The sequence below is a fragment of the Eretmochelys imbricata genome, chromosome 10 (assembly GCF_965152235.1).
Source record: "Eretmochelys imbricata isolate rEreImb1 chromosome 10, rEreImb1.hap1, whole genome shotgun sequence".
Classification (NCBI taxonomy): domain Eukaryota; kingdom Metazoa; phylum Chordata; order Testudines; family Cheloniidae; genus Eretmochelys; species Eretmochelys imbricata.
Window position 1 is genome coordinate 50,113,054 of NC_135581.1, and position 20,000 is coordinate 50,133,053.

The 20,000-nt window shown below is 40.6% G+C and overlaps 1 protein-coding gene across 4 annotated transcripts in view; it reads left to right on the forward strand.

Annotated features, from left to right (window-relative positions):
* Positions 1-433: 433 nt before the first annotated feature.
* The window catches only part of ETFA (electron transfer flavoprotein subunit alpha), a 45,670-nt gene continuing 26,103 nt past the window's right edge, over positions 434-20,000 (forward strand). The window contains exons 1-9 of one of the 4 annotated variants that reach the window (XM_077827614.1): positions 434-543; positions 4,622-4,771; positions 7,115-7,196; positions 7,305-7,387; positions 9,707-9,806; positions 11,039-11,149; positions 12,313-12,417; positions 13,194-13,262; positions 14,975-15,057. In XM_077827614.1, the coding sequence (XP_077683740.1) occupies positions 505-543; positions 4,622-4,771; positions 7,115-7,196; positions 7,305-7,387; positions 9,707-9,806; positions 11,039-11,149; positions 12,313-12,417; positions 13,194-13,262; positions 14,975-15,057 (822 nt within the window). In that variant the 5' untranslated portion in view covers positions 434-504. The remainder of the gene's footprint in view (positions 544-4,621; positions 4,772-7,114; positions 7,197-7,304; positions 7,388-9,706; positions 9,807-11,038; positions 11,150-12,312; positions 12,418-13,193; positions 13,263-14,974; positions 15,058-20,000) is intronic. The other 3 variants (XM_077827615.1, XR_013347249.1, XM_077827616.1) reach the window with 3 other exon arrangements.

Consider the following 20,000-nt stretch of genomic DNA (forward strand, 5'->3'; position numbering starts at 1 on the left):
TTGAGAGCCCACTTTCTATGCTCCAGGACGTCCCTGGCAGACAGATCTGAGTGCTGACTGTAGGTTGGCCCAAGCTGTACGTTTTTGGCTGTGAATCTAACCGTTTCTCAAGCTGGGGTCTCGATTTGTGCCTAAGTCTAGTTTTGCTAACTTTTCCTCTCCTGAATATGAGCGATGCACCGCACACACTGACCCATGGACTGCAAAGCTGCATCAAGGCGCAGCCACGGCAGGGCCTGGGGGCTGCTGTGTTATCGGGCCTGGAGTCCGCCTCGAGCTGCATTTCCCCATCCCGCCCCCCCCCCCCACGCGCACCGCCCCGGGAAGCCAAAGAGCCCAAGAAACTTCCCGCCGCCTCTGATTGGCTGCGCGCGCAGCCAATGGGGAAAGGCAGGATTCCAAGTCGCGTTGTCCCTCAGCAGCTGTCGCGAGATCGCCGCCTTGCCAAGCCGGCTCGGGTGCGTGCTGCTGGGGCGGGGTGAGAGGGTCCCGGAGGGAGTCGCCATGTTCCTGGCGGTCGGAGCTCGGCGCCTGAGGCGGGCGGTGAGTGCGGCGCGGCGGTCGGGGCCCGCTCTGCAGGGAGCAGCGGCACCGCTTCAGCGCCGGGCGGGGGAGCTGTCCCTCCCCCTTGGAGCCCTTCCCGGGGCTCAGGCGGCCGGTCCCGCTTCAGCGCCGGCTTCCCCCCACCCTGTCCGTCCTGGGGAGCTGCCTGGCTCGGCCCGGTGGCCCCGCAACTAGGACTGGGCCGAAGGTCACCCAGAGCCAGGGAGACGCCAGCCGCCCACAGGGCTCTACGCCCTTTGCCCGCGGTCCTAGCCACAGCCTGGGGCTGGCAGGCAGCTCAGTAGGGCACCTAGTTCATCCCCTGCAGGGCCAAGTAAACCCAGACCATCCCTGCCAGGGGGTTGTCCGACCTGTTCTCAAAGCCCTCCAGTGCTGGGGGGGTTGGAAGCCTGTTCTAGTGCTTAACTCTCCTTAGAGTTGGAAAACTTTTCCTACTATCTAACCCAAATCTCCCTTGCTGCAAACTAAGGCTGTTACATCTTACCATGCCCTTGGTGGACTTGAAGAACAATTGATTACTGGTAGGTTTTGGGCATCATTTATGACAGCACAAGTGAGGAAAAGGGAGAGCAAGAGGTTTGTTTGGTCTAATTTATGTTGCATTATGCAAAAGAGTCCCCCTCTTACACTTTGGAAATCCTTGAGGAGTTCTTAATCGGTCTATGGAGATGTATTTTTATCTCACTTCAAATAATGGTTCCCATCAAATAAGACATTCATCTAATAGCAAAAGTCTAAAAAGTTGTCCTGGTCTGCATTTACTCCGAGCAGGAATCCAGGACTCTCATTTTCAGTGATTAAAAACCTTGTGTAGCCCATTGATGAATGAAAATAAATTTGCTGCAGCTGTAAAAGACTCTTGGTTTTAGTGATTGGATCTTCTAAGAGTTTATAAAATGTCATGTTGATAAAAATAGCAGTGAGTGGGAATATGCCTTAGTACCACAGTAAAGTATATTTGTAAATAAGAGCACAAAACAATGCCAAGGAACCTGGACTTTCAACTTGCTAACTGCAGAGGAAGCTCCAGTGGCCTGTTTATATAGGGATAAGGTATAATCTATTTGTTCTACAGTTCAGTTGAAACTAAACAGACGTAAAAGACCAAATTCACCACTGTTGCAAGTGGATGTGACTCCACTGATTGAAATGAAGTTGTGACCAATTGATTTTAGTGAAGTTTTGTGAGGTCATTTGGATGGTGAGAAGGAATTTGCAAATATTGGTGACTTTCTTTCTGTACTAAAATCCTGGACTCTCCATTGTAGTAAAACACATTTGCCTCCTCTTTTTATGTCATCTAGGTTTCAGTGCCTTTAAAAAATCAGGGAAACAGCCAATTTGAGGCATTCTAGAATATAATTTTCTACTTAATGCAACTTTTATTAAGCTACTTTTACCAATTAGGATATATTTAAAATGGAGAAACTACTGATAAACCCGGTCATAGTCTTAAATTAGATTAACAGAGGTGTCCGCTGCAAGACAGGGTATCTTGTTGGAAGGGGGGAAAATAATCGAGAGACGTCATACATTTCAGAGGAGCTCTTTTCTGAATGAAGAATCCTGCAAATATCTAAATAAGAAAGTAATGGTAGAAGAAACTTACTAAAATTAGGCAGCCACAGGTCCTGTATCCAAAACCAGTTGATTTCTAATGTGTGCTAAGGAAAACTCCACTTACTGCCCTACAAGTAAATAGGGATGATTGATAAGACATTCTAGGTAAGGCACTTTGGTGGTAGGATGGCTATATGATATTAGTATTTCAATGACTCCGTTAGTTTTTGTCTTAAATTAGTGCTCTAATAACTTTGTAAAACATTGTTCTGTGCGTACTTTATCTCCAGGTTACATGTTAGAGAGTTAAAATAATGATACTTCACATTGTTTGGATAAAGTTATGCATTACGTATTTCTGAGTTTCTGTTTTTATTGGGGTTTTTAAAGTTTACAGACATGTAAATGCTCAGTATTGGTATTTTTACCCAACTGGGGATGCAAAAAACCTGCTAGTTCTCTCTCTCTATGATGGGGTGACATCAGAGAAGAAAAATATTTTGGATGTTAGTTCACTCTTTTTGTGCTGCTTCCAGCTCCTTGTCTTGGCCTTAAAGTTTGAAGGGTAAAAGCTGATGACCTTTCTCAAATTTCAATTATGCTTTTTTTATTGCACAAAAGATCTTCTTCTTAGATCTATTTTGGGCTCAACATATCTATAAATTCAATACTATTTCCCACCTTTTTATAAAATTATTTGAGATCCTTGGATGAAAGATAGTATAAATGGAATTTGTATTTTTTCTTCATGCTAATAGACCAGTATTTGATTTTTCTAATAAATAAGAACATAAGAATGGCCAAACTGGGTCAGACCAAAGGTCCATCCAGCCCACAGGGCTGGCTCCAGCTTTTTTGCCGCCCCAAGTGGTGGGAAAAAAAAAAAACCCCAAACAAAAAACCCCCAATTGAGCTGCTGCCAAAGTGGAAAGGAGGGAATGAATGAAGGACTTGCCGCCGAAGACCTGGATGTGTCGTCCCAATAACTGACGGAATGCCGCTCCTGTCTATTGACTGCCCCAGGCACCTGCTTCCTTCGCTGGTGCCTGGAGCCAGCCATGCCATCCCAGTATCCTGTCTACTGACAGTGGCCAATCCCAGGTGCTCCAGAGGGAGTGAATCTAACAGGTCCCTGACTCTAGGGAGTGTTCTCGGAGCAGGGGTAAGAAGTGGCACTGTGAAGGCAGCTGATAACTCTTCCCTTGTACCCTCCCATACAGTAATGAAGATCTTGGAGGATCCTTTTGGGTGCATTGTCCTTGTGGGGCTATGTGGCACTAGGTGTGCAGGAAATCCTGGTTACTATTTTATGTGGTCTTATGTGTTGATAGTCAGGGAGAGTCTTAAATATATCATGATTTAAATCCTTTGGAAAATAATGCAGGTTTTTGTTTTTTTTTAATGCACTCTGTTAGGCAACCAATCCGTGTAGTTAATCAAAAAGGCTACCTGCAATAGTGTTCTGTGATTTTGTGTATCATTTGTGAGAGGCCAGTGCTTGGCTAAATTAACCTCTTGTATGAAGAGGCTGTAGTCAAACTAAACTGAAGTATTAGTGAAACATAGTGAAACAAAGTAACAACGTTTAGAATCCTTTGTTTCATTTCAGTTTGATCCTCTTTCTGTTTTTGCAATTTTGTTTTGATTTGTGAAGTACTCCAGAACTAGTTCTAATGAATGACTGGAGGGTATAGTAGGTAGGTTGGTCAAGTGATTATTTCAAGTAGCCATATTGGACTGTGATGGGATATTGTTTGAATAATCAGAAAAGGGTTGAACATTTTAAAATAAAATGTATTACTTAGATTCAAGAATGATATAGTCCAATAGACTTTTTTATTATGGTGTCTTTAGACTGCAAACCTGCCTAAGATTCTAATTAGTTTGTTTTCACAATCCCCAACAATTAATAAAGGCAAAGTAAGAATACAGTATTTTTAAAAAATAAAATAAGCACAGGTTCTTTCGCTAGGATTTTAGTCAAAGCTTTGTTTGAAAATAATATTTATTGTTTCAAGCAAATAATTATCTACTTGCCTTATAGCAGTGTGTCCTCTGATTCCCTCCCATTGTGTCCTGCTTTTTTCCCTTGTGGATTTCATCCTACAACCATCCAAATTCTTAAATTACTTCCATGTGCTGAACAAACCATTTAAGGCATTTAACCAGGCTGATCAATTGACCTAAAATATCTAGTTTATGAAATTATCACTAGTCCTTACCAGTATCTTCTTGTCCTCTCAAAATGGCTATGCAGTATATAGCCTGAAGTTCAGAAGATTGTCACTTGCTTAGTGCCTGGTAACTTCAAACTACTTTATTAAAAAATATCTGTTAGTTCAGTTGGTCTGTTCTGCGTTACTGGTTAATGTAGTTTTGTACAAGTGAAATGCTTTCTATAAGGCATTGGGTGGTCTTTGTAAAATACTATAAAATATTGTTTGTTCCCTCCACATTTAATGTTAACCCTGTGTTTTTTTTTCTCTCCTTTTTTAAGGCCTCATTGCTCCAGCGATTTCAGAGTACATTGGTAATCACTGAACACACAAATGAGTCTCTTACACCCATTACGCTAAATGCTATCACTGCAGCAAAGCAGCTTGGAGGTGAAGTATCTTGTTTAGTAGCTGGTACCAACTGTGACAAGGTAAGAAACCTGATTATTTTTCTTTCTAGATGTGTTTAAACAAAGTAATGACTACCATTAAGTAAACCAGACAAGACTTGGGTCAGTTTCAAGAGTGATGTCCAAGTAGGAGGAGCTATGCCAATGGTCACTAGTCCCAAGGAAATGTCCTGCATTTAAACTGTTGCTCTTCTAAACTGAAAATATGCATATAGGGTGTGTTTTGTTTTTTTAAATAAGAGACCATGCTAAAAGAGACTCTCAACTTAAATTCTGTGTGTTTGTTTTTTTAAATGAAGTTTTTGTAAATCCCAAGGCAAATAGAAATGTTAAAATTCCAGTTTAAATAGCTATTTTAAAACAAATATTCTCCTGTAAAGTTTGAAATCCAGGTATTACAGCACTAAGAATCTGAAAGCAAAACTTGTTTAACTGACTCTTATTGTCCATTCTGTGAAAACGTCAAAAAGTAAACGGAGCATACAGAATGACAAATAGAACTTTTAAAAATCTCACTGTTAATTAACAAAGGTGTTACTAATGTAAGAATGTGTTTACAATATATGATTAAGATGTTAGTGTTTCCTGACTTTAAAAGCATGCTACACATTGGAGAACTAATACCTTGTGTGCTTGCCAGTACTGTTGCTTGAATAATCTCAAGAGTCTATAGTATACCAGTTTTGTTACATTGTCACTAAGGATTTTGAGAATAGCCTTTTAGCACTGACACCTACATGTCAATACACTTTAACTTCATAAGGACTGTGGAAGTGGTGATGATCATGTTTGATAATTTGTAAAATTAAACTGAGTTAGTGCTGAAATGTTTCTCTTGTAGTGATAAGTTTTATCTTAGGCAGAGAACCATACACGTGGCAAGTGACATTAAAGTTGTGGCATCCTCTCCAATCGCAAATCTCAGGAGAAGGGATTATAACTAGACTGTAAAGACTGGTTTTAAATTTAAACCTGACATCCTGGGTCTGAGACCAAGAGCAAACATTTACTGAGTTTGAGAATAATCTGTTTGGTTCACGTTTTGTAACGCCTCCATTTGCACCCCTTTTATTTTGGAGACTTTTTGCACTCATAACTAAAATGTGATGGGTCAAACTTGTTCTCTTTCAATACTCCGTGTGTTGTGTGTGCTGATGACCCAAGTTATTTTAGAAAATGATACTGCATATAAGGTGAACTTTCTTTTTAAAATTGTAAGAATGTGTACAGATGGGACAAAAAAGTTATAATACATAAATAACTGTTATGTAGTGGCCACTTTTTGGTTTTCTCTCTTACAACCCTAGTTTTGGGGGGTAAAACTGGTCTTCAGGAAAGCAAGGAAGTAGTGTTGTTTGGGGCAATGCAAGTGTCTTAACACAGTTCTATCAGTCTACCTCAGTTGATTTGCAAAAACCCTTTTGTAGCTTAAAATTTGCTTTTGTGTTTATAATGTAGCAAAAACATAACTGCAGATCTGAAGCCTACAGCAATTCAACAGCTAACGATGTCAGACTTCAGTACAAACGATTTCTGCTGTAATTAACAAGAGGACTACATAACCGCTTGTTTTCCTTAGCACTTGTAACATAGGGCCTGTATCATTGAAATAAATGGCAAAACTCATTGATTTCGGAGGAAGTAAGATTAAGCTCTTGAATAATTAGATTAAATCAGTTGAAGCAATAAGCTGACTGTTTTTAAGAGTAATTGTTGATCAGTTTTATTATAAATCTTGCAGGGGTTCTCCTCCGCCTTTTTTAACTCGGATCCCACCTTAGAATTGTTTTTGAACTTGGAGGCCCCTCCACGACCAGATAGCAGTGCCTTTCATTCAGATTTGCCCTGCCCACTGCTTCATCACAACAAGGTGTGATTGGGCCAAATTTGAGTGTATGGCATTGTTGGCATTTCAGTTTTACTATAATTACTGAAATATTTGAAGGCTCGCTGTCCCACCCCTGTTGAGAAATGTAGTTCCAATGTAATAACATAAGGTTATTGCACGCTACTACATGAGGCCAACATGTATTATGATGGTTTCTTTTGCAGTTTTTGTCTTATTTAAAAATTGTGTGTTTTTATTGGAGAGGCAGCATAGCCTAATGTATAGGCACTGGACTGGGAGTCAGAGACCTGTGTTCTGTTCCAGTGAATTCTGTCACTGACCAGCTGTGTGACCTCGGGCAAATCTAGGCTTCTGTTTAACTCCTGTCTTTGTCTTTTCTATTTAAATTGTGAGTTCTTTGGGGAAGGCACTCTCTTACTATTTGTTTGCACAGTGCCTAGCACCCTGGGGCCCCAAGCTCATTTGGGCCTCTAGGTGTTGGTGTACTACTACTACTAATATTTTTGTAATCATAGGTAGCAGAAGAGCTCAGCAAAGTACAGGGCATTGCAAGAGTTCTAGTGGCTCAGCATGATGTATACAAAGGATTTCTACCAGGTGAGCATTATTTGTATACAGCTGTTGGCCAAAAATAGTCTGGTATCATTCTTAGCAATGAAAACATAAATGAGACTGTTGTAAATTGTGACATATATTTTTCCTCAGAGGAGCTGACTCCATTGATCTTGGCAACTCAAAAACAGTTTAATTACACACACATCTGTGCTGGAGCATCTGCCTTTGGGAAGGTGAGCAGATAAGAGAAACACAAATCTGTAGCATGTAAGAGGCTAAGAGCCCATTACACGTAAGTTTGAGTCGGAAATCGGTGAAAGACTTTTCATATATTCTGTAGCCATGCTGGACTTTTCTGAAATGTTACAACAGTGTAAAAAAGCATTTTAAAGCAAGTATTCAATTTTAATTTATTAGTCATAGTATAAATTTTGCTTTCTATGTGGATGTTTAATAAAACAAATAGGAACTAGAGATCTGAAACCATTATGCCCTCTGAAAAGAGAGAATAGTATAAAAAGCTAGCTGTGGTAGCTCTTACTTTAAAGTAAAAATTAGCTTCTTTCTATTCAGTTGTGTGGTTTGCATTGATGAAGGAAAGCATGCATGGCTTTTAGCACTAAACTGTTTTGGTTTTTTTTACACATGTCTATGGAGTAATGCAGACTAGAGTGTAAAATTTTTTTTAAATTGTGCATGAAAACCACTAACTCCGTTTTTTTAAATATATTGTAACAGGGTCAGGCCAGATGGCTACAGGAGAGTGAAGGCAGATATATTAGCCCCAGGTTAAGCAGGTCCCTTTCCCCTGGGTAAGGTAACAGGGAAGGTTCCAGAACAATCAGGAACTTTCTGGAAACAAGGCAGACAGGCTGATTAGAACACCTGCAGCCAATCAAGAAGCTGCCAGAATCAATTAAGATAGGCAGGCTAATCAGGGCACCTGGGTTTAAAAAGGAGCTTACTTCAGTTTGTGGCATGCGTGCGAGGAGTAAGAAGCGCAAGAGGCTGAGAGTGAGAAGCTGTACTGCTGGAAGACTGAGAAGTACAAGCATTATCAGACACCAGGAGGAAGGTCCTGTGGTGAGAATAAAAAAAGGTGTTGGAAGGAGGCCATGGGGAAGTAGCCCAGGGAGTTGTAGCTGTCACGCAGCTGTTACAGGAGCCACTGTAGACAGCTGCAACCCACAGGGCCCTGGGCTGGAACCCGGAGTAGAGGGCTGGCCTGGGTTCCCCCCATCCCTCCATTTTCCCCCAACTGCCTACTTGATACCGGAGGAGTTGAACTGGACTGTGGGTTTCACCAGAGGGGAAGGTCTCTGGCCTGTTCCCCGATCCACTAGGTGGATCAGCAGAGACTGCTGGGATTGTTCTTCTTCCTTTCCCCATGCTGGCCAGTGATGAGGCTAACTGAATGAATGGCAGATTTGAGCCACGAAAGTGACCAAACTGAGGGCTGCTGTAAACCTCTGAGGTGAGCAAATCCGCCAATAAGCGCAGGACCCACCAAGGCAGAGGAGGAACTTTGTCACAATATATATACTTTTGTCTTTCACATAAGCATTCCATGAGTAATTTGATCTGGCTGCCCTTAGATGAGCTTTCACTTACAATCAGTATCAGTCTTTATACGTGATTTAGTTTCATTCATAGAGATCTTTAGATGCTTTTTGTCCCAATGTAAATTTTCTTGGCAGCTCTGACTTGATATTTAGCCAGCTAAATATGGTAGCTTAAGCTTTCTTGTTCTAAGGTCTTTGTATGAAGAGCCTATTCTCCTAAGGTCTAACTCTGACCTATTTGTTCACATTGAGTAGTAAATTTCAATGTACCTATTCATGTAATAAGGTACTACTTAACATGACTAAAGGTACCAGAAACATGCCTGTATTTTGTGCATGTTGTACCAAGTCAGGAGGAAGAACTTAACCCTTGTACTCCTTATTACATATAAGATTTGTGCTGCTTCTATATTTAAAAACATCAGGGAGGATGCTAAGGACACATTTTGTAGTCAGCTATATACTAAAAAAGAGTCTTTGTTAATTTTGTAATTTTAAGATCTTGTCAGTTGGTGGGTTTTTTTGTCTGCTCAAATACAGATTTGTTCCTCAGTCTTGGTATTTGGGAACTAACTTTGAAATACATTTAAAAAAAAAAGTACTCGTCAAAGTCCAGCAATCCATAACTGTCAATTTTGTGAGCAAATGGCATCTATATTCAGTTTTAAACTATTAAAGCAAATAAGCATCATAATTCAACATATTGAATTAAGGGTTTACTTACTGTAAGTCTCATAAAATTTCTAATGTTGTTACAATAATGGCCTTTCATTTGACTGCACAGGCTACATGAGTAGCCATACTAGAAGACTATGGTTGTGTGTGCCTCCTCACACAGACAGCATTATATAAAAGTTATAATTAGGGCACTGAATGTATCTTAATTATAGTTCATATGCCAAACAGATTTATTTTAACTTTCCTTACATATTTAGGGTACAACCTGTCAGCATTTAGAACATTTTTCTAACTTCTAATTTAACTTTTTAGAATCTTCTTCCCAGAGTGGCAGCTAAACTTGATGTTGCCCCTGTTTCTGACATCATTGAAATTAAATCACCTGACACTTTTGTGAGAACTATTTATGCAGGTGAGCAATGCAAGACTGTGTGTATGCTGTACAATAACAACCTGATCCTGCTTACCTGTGTTATCAAAACTCCCATTAGTACAACTTGGGATGTGTAAGGAATTTTTCAGGATAGTGTCCTAAATCACAATGGTAACCAGAATGAAACTAGAAAACAAGTGATTTTTGTGAAAACACATGGAATGTCACTTGGTACTATAGGATTGCAGCTCAGAAAGCAGAACTAGCATTTTAATTACCAGTCTCTGGTGAAGTTTTTCATACATATTGTATTTCTCTGTTAATGTATTTCTGAACAGATTTTGCAAAATATAAGACATTCAGATAACGGTCTGACTTTATTTAATATGGCTAGCATTAGTTCTGATTTCAGATATCCGTAAGGTTATTTTTCTTAGTTACGTAGACATTGATCTGATTATCTGTAATATTTAATTGACTTTCTTTAGTAATTATTTGCAATCTTTGCTTCAATCATAGTTCTCTAATGGCTGTCTGATCCTGTGTTTTAATTTTTTTAAATTGAGACATGAGCTCATTAGCCTGTTTGTTAAATTTTATTGTGAAAGGATTTTCTTTCTTAGCCTACATGGTATCTTGTGATAATTGTGATATTGCATTTGAGACATGACATAGATGAATTGCAATGCATTTTAAAGTTGCTTCCTTGTAATTCACAGGTTTAAGATTTTTTTTTTTTTAAATGGATAGCTGATATTCTAGCTTTTCTTTCCTCTTCACTGTTCCCAACGCTGAGAAAGATTAAGTCACTTAAGATATCCAAAACCAAATGTTTAGTGTAGTGGGATTGATTTTTTTCTTTCTTGATTAAGTCATGTGACAGTTTAAAAGGCCTGTTCATGAAATGGAGGCTTTTCATATTCTGTTATGAAGTTACAATCCTGATCTTTGAAATGTTAAAAATACCTAAAAGTGGAGAGCTCATTTGAATGCAGTCATGGTGCTCTGATCAGAAAGGGGAAAGGCACTCTCTGCATACTGGCATGTTTCTTAACTCTTGTGTGATAGGAAGGAAATGTTAAAATATTTGTAAAATGCAGTTTTAAGCCTCCTGAATTTCTAATTTTGATGACCTAAAACTGCAATTTTAGGGAGATAATCTTTGTGTGTGGTTTTTTTTACACTGCATTTTCCTGCTAGAAGCGCTAGTATTTCTTGTGATTCACTGATACTCTGTGATCTGTTTTTTTGCAAAATGCTCTCTTTCCTAGGAAATGCTCTGTGTACTGTGAAGTGTGATGAAAAAGTAAAAGTGTTTTCTGTACGGGGAACCTCTTTTGAAGCTGCCCCAGTGAGTGGTGGTAGTGCTAAAGTAGAAAAAGGTGGGTGCTTACTTCGATAGATTTTCATCTTTTGGTTTTAGTTTTGTGCAAAGCATAACTTGAGTTTATCACGTTTCTTATCAAAGTAAACTAATTATCATAATCTTTGTATTGTGCTTAAGAGCTCGTACTTTCTAGTTTTGCCAGAAAAGGAAAGAACATATTGTCTGTCCACCTGCCTTTTCTCCTCTTCTGATCACACCTGTCTTAATACCAAGTAACTATTTCACTCACTATGCCTGCTCTTTGGCCTTGTGCTGCAGCAATCTTACAAGTTGTCTATATTTAAAGTTGAACCAGTTTAAGTTTAAATTGCTTTAAAAACGAACTTGGTTAGATTGGTGCAAAACAGTGTGAACATCCACAATTTGATTTAATCCAGTTCTATATCAATTTAGCTTAAGTTGATTTCTTATCACATAAAAATAAATTGATAAACAGATTTAAATCAGATCGAATATCCCAGATGTGTTTTGCACCAGTTTTAAATAAACTAGTTCAAAATAACACTTTCAGTGAAACCAGTACAACTTTGAAGGCCCTAGTCACAAGAGTCCTTTCTTGGTCTGGGGCCATTCAGTACTGTTCCATGCATCTGCCAGAGGGAGGCAGTAGCGCCATGATAAGTATTGCTTTTTCTCCTAATGATAATATTCAGGGATGTTGAGCTACCGCTTCTGAATCCTTCTCCAGCATTGACCTTGTCAACTCAACTCTGATCAATGAATATTACCATGTTACACTGTCATGACATCACTTAGCCAGCTTGACTCTCTCTCTTTTAATAATAGTTGAGCTGCTTCTGCTGGGGAGATACATGATGTGTGTATATTACAAACCTTCATTTTAGTCCAGTTTAATACGCAAAGTGAAAATAGTTTTCAGTAAACTTTGCATGTAGTACTACAAATAAAATTTAAATGATGATATATAAGTATGAATATGGAGGTAAGCTATCTTAATGGCTAATAAATGGACTTGTAGTTCAAAGACACTAGAGCAATTATGAAAAGAATTATTATGGAGACATATGAATAGAATCAGTGCTGGAATGGATTCCTGTTCACTTGGTTTCTTATGTAGTACTTTAGCTTGAAGCAGAGAAAATATTGCAGTTTTAAAAAATTAAGAAACATATACTTTTTAAAATATTGTGACATAAGCAGTAACGGCTCCATCACCAGTTGGTCAGTCTGAATGGATTGAGCAGAAGCTAACAAAAAGTGATCGGCCAGAGCTCACGAGTGCAAAGGTGGTCGTATCAGGTGGTAAGTAGATAATATTTAACTAGTGCTGAGTTTCAGGTAAACTAATAGCTGTAGCAGAACTCCATCTTTGACCTGTTTCACTATGTCTAGATATTATTTTATTTACAGCATGTGGCTCTCTTTGGGAAGAGGGCAGATGCTCTATCATGTAAACAGCAAACTATGAAAGCTTGTAACAAATGCTGACAAATATTTTAAGGTTGTCATCACATTTAGCAATTCTGCAAATTTAAAAGAGATGCATGCAAATATTTTTAGATCAAAATGTGACCTACATTAAAATTAATACAACCAGTGTACAATAGCTCAAAAATTATCTGTTAGTTTAAAAATTCATTGCACTACCCCGAGCAAGAAAATAAAAAGCTACATGATGTATTTTTATTTATTTTTTTGCTCTGCAATAGGAGAGCTATATAACTAAAGCCAGCAGAGGGAGCACAAATTGATGACAAATTCTGTTCCCAGACTTTAGAGAGAATTGATGATGCTGTTGACAAATAAGGAGGCAAACAAGACAGGGCAATGTTGATGCATGGATAAGAAATAACTACATATTAATCAAATATTAATAGGGCAAAATCTGTATGAATTAAAATTATTTTCAAGATGCATAGGGGTGCTAAAAACTGAGTAAAATGTCAAAAGTACCCTTTGCAAAAAGTACTTGAGTGCCTCTGTGAATACGAGTATTAGTAATGTGTGTCATGTATGCATATGTTCTCTATTACAAGGTATTACTGAATATTGAATGTCTCCTTTTTTTTACCTTTAAGGGCGAGGTTTGAAGAGTGGTGACAACTTCAAACTGTTATATGACCTTGCAGATCAATTGCATGCTGCAGGTAAAAATTTTTTTTTCTTGTTCTGATTGTGAGTGTTTGAAACAGACACAAAAGAACAAGGCTTGATAGCATTAGTGTTTTTTGATTGTCTTTAAATATCCCATCCAACTACTGATGTAAAATTGTTTTTTGTCTAGCCACGATGGTCGTCTTTGCCATTGATGGCATCTTAACACTGTAAAAAGGAAACACTCTCTTTTCTTCAGGCTGCATGAGTTTTGGTGGAATATCCGAATAGTACCTTGTAAGCAGAAAAACTCAACAAGGGGAAATTTTTCATATGTATTTTTAAATGGCAATATCACTTAAAGTTTTGGATTCAAAATTCCTTTGCTTTTTACAGCATAGGTCTTCAAATGCAGACAGTCAATTAAAATGGAATACATTAAAGTATAATTATGAATGTCTGTGCTAAATGTAAATTTGTGACTGTTCGTGGTTTTAAAAAAAAATCAAAGATTAATATTGGACGTTGTAACATTTTAGTATTTTGTTTGGGTAGATGATGAGGTGGCCTGTCACTAAAAGGGGTACCCTTTAACTTAATCTCGTCCACTAAAAAAAGTGAGTTAAAAATAGTTTTAGATATTGCATCTTCCCCAGAGCTCTCCTGACAGTTTTTGTGGTTTTTACAGTCAGATTTTCTATTTTATTTTATTATTTTTTTTAAAGTCTTTCCCCTCTGTTAATCTATGATACAAACAGGAAAAACTGACTCTGCATAATGTGGTGGCAAAATATACGAAGTAAAACAGTATTTTTTCTTTATTCAGTGATAGTAATTTTTAGATTTTAAATGTAACAATAATAAGCAGTTATTTTCAAACATGGTTTTGTTCTAAATTGACCTGTTAATTGACTTTCAGGCAATGTTTAGACTTGGGTTGACCAAACTTACTGACTCTCCAAGCCACATACGATAATCTTCAGAAGTTCAAGAGCTGCAGGGCATGCCTTCCAGGGCTTGAGGCTTCAGCCCTGCGGGGCATGCCTGCTGGGGCTCAGGGCTTCGCCCCTGCGGGGCACGCCTGCCAGTGCTTCGGCTCCGGTCCTGCTGAAGCCCCAAGTCCCAGCAGGCATTCCTCAAGTCCCAGCATCCCCCACGAGGGGTTAAAGCCCTGAGAACTCCCTGCCCATAGGGCAGAAGCCCCTATCCCCACCACAAGGCAGAAGCTCCCTCCCGCCATCTGGTAGGTGGAGAATGAGAGGAGGCCAGGGGGGGCTCTGAGAGCCGCACTTTAACTGTAAAAGCTGCATGCGGCTTATGAGCTGTGGTTTGGCCACGCCTGGTTTAGATACTTTAGTTTACAAATAAAAGAGAAAAATCAAATTTAAGCAAAATATTTATAACTGACCTCTTATCTCTATGGGAGCATGATATGATATGAACATATCATACAAGGTAGATGAAGAGTAAGGGAAAGCACTTGTGTGCAAATATTTTTTTGATAAAGTGAAGTGTGGAAATCTGCCAGATTTAAATATACAACTCTTTGGTGGGAGGAGTAGGGATTTCCTGTTTCTTATGAATGCATTAGCACTTAATAACTGGAAATTTCAATCAGTGGCACAGAGGGAGTACTATAAGAATATAATCATAGGAGGGAAATTTTCAAATACATGCCATTGCATGGGACTCTTCACTAATACACAAACTAAATTTGGCTTACTAATATTTTAAGAGAAAACACTGAAAATATTTTTTCAACCAGTTGGTGCTTCCCGTGCAGCAGTTGATGCTGGCTTTGTTCCCAACGACATGCAGGTTGGACAGACAGGCAAAATAGTAGCACCAGTAAGTATGGAAATACCTATCTTTTTCATAAGAGAACTGTATGTATTCCTCATCATTAATAAAAATATAATCCTTTATTTCTAATGTAATGCATATAATGAGTCAAGATTTAATATTGAATCTAGCAGCAGCATCCAAGTACCTCCTATAAAAAAGGCACCTTGCATTTTTAAGGTCACAACAGGAGTTCTGCTGTTGTAACTTTTTTCCACTTACTGTTCACCTGAAATGTTCTGCAGGTTACCTCAGGTGTCTGTGTGAACACTTTGCATCTTTCAAGGAGAAGTCATTGACTTACTGAATGCCATCATTGCTGGCATTGGCTTCTTCTTCTGTGGACGATCTAACTTCGTTAACTAGTAATTTTGTAGCTAGGCACTTTAGTGTGCATATGAGGAACAGCTCTGTAATGACATGGTGTTCTAAGCTCTTAGGTAACTCTTACTGAATTGTTGCACTGTGTGTTAAGCAAAGCTTGTGCAACAGATGAAAATGCCAGAACGTCAAGCATCAGAGAGCCTGTTGGATTACAAGTTTATGGGAGATAAATAAGGAATGTTGACTATATTGCAAAGTGGTAGTTCAGGGACATCTCAGCTGTGAAATGGTTTATAAATGTAAAGGATTATGGAAGCATTAGAGTGCATTCTAGAGACAAGGGCTCTAGTTTGTGTTTTTTCAGCTTTTTTGATCTTCAGCCCTAGAGGCAGTTATGAAAAGTTGGAATAGAAAAGACTAATTTTTGGAGGGAGAAGGCTCACTCCAGATGACTGGTCACATCACCAACTTGTAAAAGGTATAAGAAACTCATATAGTCTTGGTGACCATAGTTAGATTATCAAAATAATTTGGAGTGAGTAGACGAGGTTTACTATTTTGTCAGTAAATGAATCTTAATTGACGCAACCATGTGGCTGTAAATGAGACAGTTAAGAAATCTTTTATCAGCGTTTTGCTATATTTACTCTTATTTCTTTAAATGCTTTTAAAAATAAGCAGTTGTATAGAGCCATTAAAACTTAAAACTCTTTTTTAAATTGAAAGAATTGTTCCAAGTTAGCTGTAGTCCCAAATCACAGGTCAAAAATGCAATATACTGTAATTTACAGATACATTTTAAAAATAGTTGATGTAAACTGGAATTTAACCAAACTGAACTGATAGTAAAAAGGTTAGAGTTACTAATTTGAAGAAAGAATTTTGTACCATAATGCTTGCATACCGTAGGCCATGTCTACGCTACGAAAGTACTCTGATTTTACAGAAGTCGATTTTTGGGAACAGATTGTATAAAGTAGAGTGCATGTGTCCACAATAATTAAGCACATTAATTGGGCGGTGTGGGTCCACAGTACCATGTCAAGGGTCGACATTCCGAGCGGTGCACTGTGGGTAGCTATCCCACAGTTCCCGTAGTCCCCGCTGCCCATTGGAATTCTGGGCTGAGCTCCCAATGCCTGATGGGGCCAAAAATTTGTCATGGGTGGTTATGAGTAAATGTCGTCAGTCAACCCTCCGTCCCTCTGTGAAAGCAACAGCAGAAAATCATTTTGCACCCTTTTCCCTGGATTGCCCAAGCAAATGCAATAGCACTGCAAGCGTGGAGCCCGTTCAGCTCATTGCAGCAGTTATGACCATTGTAAACTCCTCGCGCGTTATTGTGTAGTTTATGCAGAACCAGCACCTGAAAAACCAGGCGAGGAGGCGAAGGCACCGTGGTGATGAGGACATGAACACAGATTTCTCTAAAACCGTGGTCTCCGGCAGTTTGGAGATCATGGTGTTACTGGGGCAGGCTCATGCCATGGAACGCCGATTCCAGGCCCGGGAAACAAGCACAGAGTGGTGGGACTGCATAGTGTTGCAGGTTTGGGATAATTCCCAGTGGCTCTAAAACTTTCGCATGCATAAGGACACTTTCATGGAACTTTGTGACTTGCTTTCCCCTGCCCTGAAGCGCAAGAATACCAAGATGAGAGCAGCCCTCACAGTTCACAAGCGAGTGGCAATAGCCCTGTGGAAGCTTGCAATACCAGACAGCTACTGGTCAGTCGGTAATCAATTTGGAGTGGGCAAATCTACTGTGGGGTTGCTGTGATCCCAGTAGCCAACGCAATCACTGAGCTGCTGCTATCAAAGGTAGTGACTCTGGGAAATGTGCAGGTCATACTAGATGGCTTTGCTACAATGGGATTCCCTAACTGTGGTGGGGCTATAGACAGAACGCATATCCCTATCTTGGGACCGGACCACTAGGGCAGCCAGTACATAAACCACAAGGGGTACTCTTCAATGGTCCTGCAAGCACTGGTGGATCACAAGAGACGTTTCACCAATATCAACATGGGATGACTGGGAAAGGTTCATGACGCTCGTATCTTCAGGAACTCTGGTCTGTTTAAACAGCTGCAGGAAGGGATTTAATTCCCAGACCTGAAAATAACTCTTGGGGATGTTGAAATGCCTATAGTTATCCTTGGGGACCCAGCTTACCCCTTAATGCCCTGGCTCATGAAGCTGTACACAGGGACCCTGGACAGTAGTAAGGAGCTGTTCAACTATAGGCTGAGCAAGTGCAGAATGATGGTAGAGTGTGCATTTGGACATTTAAAGGGTCGCTGGCGCAGTTTACTGACTCACTCAGACTTCAGCGAGACCAATATTTCCATTCTTATTGCTGCTTGCTGTGTGCTCCACAATCTCTGTGAGAGTAAGGGGGAGATGTTTATGGCGGGGTGGAAAGTTGAGGCAAATCGCCTGGCAGCTGAATACATGCAGCCAGACACCAGGGTAGTTAGAAGAGCACAGCAGGAAGCGCTGCGCATCAGAGAAGCTTTGAAAACCAGTTTCTTGACTGGCCAGGGTTCTGCATGACGCTTCTGTTTGTTTCTCCTTGATGAAAACCCACCCCCTGGGTTGCCTCTAAATTCCCTGTAAGCCACCCACCCTTCCCCCTTCGATCACAGCTTGCTTGCAAAGGAAATGGTCACCATCGTTTAAAAATCATGTGTTCTTTATTAATTGATTATAAAAATAGGGAGATAACTCACAAGGTAGCCCGTGGGGGAGGAGGGAAGGAAAAGGCCACTTTAAAACTTCTTGAATGACAGCCTTCTGTTGCATGGGCTGTCCACTGAGGTGGAGTGGTTGGGTGCCCGGAGCCTCCCCCGCCGCGTTCTTGGGTGTCTGGGTGAGGAGGCTATGGAACTTGGGGAAGAGAGAGGGCGGTTAAACAGGGGCTGCAGCGGCAGTCTGTGATCCTGCTGCCGTTCATGAACCTCCACCAGATGTCAGAGCATGTCCATTTGATCCCGCAGCAGCCTCAGCGTTGCCTTATGCCTCCTCTGATCTTCCTGCTGCCACCTCTCGTCATGTTCATCAGCCACTTTCCTCTACTCTGCTATTGTGTCCCTCCGCACAGTCTGCTGAGCTGTCAGTGCCGGACGACTGCATGAGCTCAGAGAACATTTCATCACACGTGTGGTTTTTTTCGCCACCTTATCTGAGATAGCCTTTGGGATGGAGGAGGGAGGCTTGAAACATTTGCAGCTGCTGGAGGAAAAAAAGGGAGTGAAGTATTTAAAAAGATACGTTTTACAGAACAATGGCTATATTCTTTCACGATGAACAACACTATTCACGTTACATAGCACATGTGATTTTGGTACAAGGTCGCATTTTGCATCTTCTATTGAGTGCCTGCGGCTTTGGTGTTAGAGATCACACACGCAGGGCCGGGCAACAGAATTCGGCTTGCCGGCGGCCATGATAAGCCGTAGTCTTCCGGCTTCTGCAGCCTTCAGAACAGCAGCGCCCTCCTCTCCCATACCAAGCAAAGCACGTTGAGTTGGCCATTTAGTGCTGCAGTTTTCCTGTTAACATGCAGCAGTGGAAACCAAACTAACCCCCCTCTTTCCCCCATCCAATTCTCTGGAATAATTGCTTTACCCCTCACCCCACTGTGTAGCTAGTATCAGGGAAGATCCCTGCTAGCCAAATGTGAACAGCTCAGCACCAAGGCTCCTCTTTTCCCCCCTCTCCCTCACCACGTGGCTAGCTGCGGGGAGGATTTATTTTCAGCCACAGGCAAACAGCCCAGAAGGCATGGCCACCTCTGAATGTCCCCTTAATTAAATTCCCCTATTTCAACCAGGTTACCATGAATGATATCACTCTCCTGAGGATAACACAGAGAGATAAAGAACGGATGTTGCTTGAATGCCAGCAAACTCCGGGACCATACACTGCCAGGCTTTGTCATGCAATGATACCAGATTACTTGCTACTAGCATGGCGTGGTAAAGTGTCCTACCATGGAGGATGGAATAAGGCTGCTCTCCCCAGAAACATTCTGCAAAGGTTTTTAGAGTACCTCTAGGAGATGTCCCTGAAGGATTTCCGCTCCATCCCCAGACACGTTAACAGGCTTTTCCAGTAGCTGTACTGGCCACGAATGCATCCCAAGTCCTCAGGGCTACTTAATCATTAAAAAACGTTTGCTTTTATAATATGTATTATATTTAAAAAGGTACACTCACCAGAGGTCCCTCTCCGGCTTGGTTGGGTTGGGAGGGTATTTCAGTCAGGGTGATAAAAAGATCCTGGCTGTCGGGGAGAACGGTGTGCTGTGTGCTCTCCTCAAGCTTGTCCTCCTCCTCCTTATCTTCCCTGTCCGCAAAATCCTCAGGCATGGCAGAGAGTACCCCATCATCAGAGTCCACGGACAGGGGTGGGGTAGTGGTGGCGGCCCCCCTTAGAATTGCATGCAGCTCAGTGTAGAAGCGGCATGTCTGGGGCTCTGTCCTGGAGCGTCTGTTTGATTCTTTGGTTTTCTGGTGTGCTTGTCTGAGCTCCTTAAGTTTCACACGGCACTGTGTTGCGTCCCTGGTGTACCCTCTGTCCCTCATGGCATCGGAGATTTTTTGAAATATTTTGCATTTCAT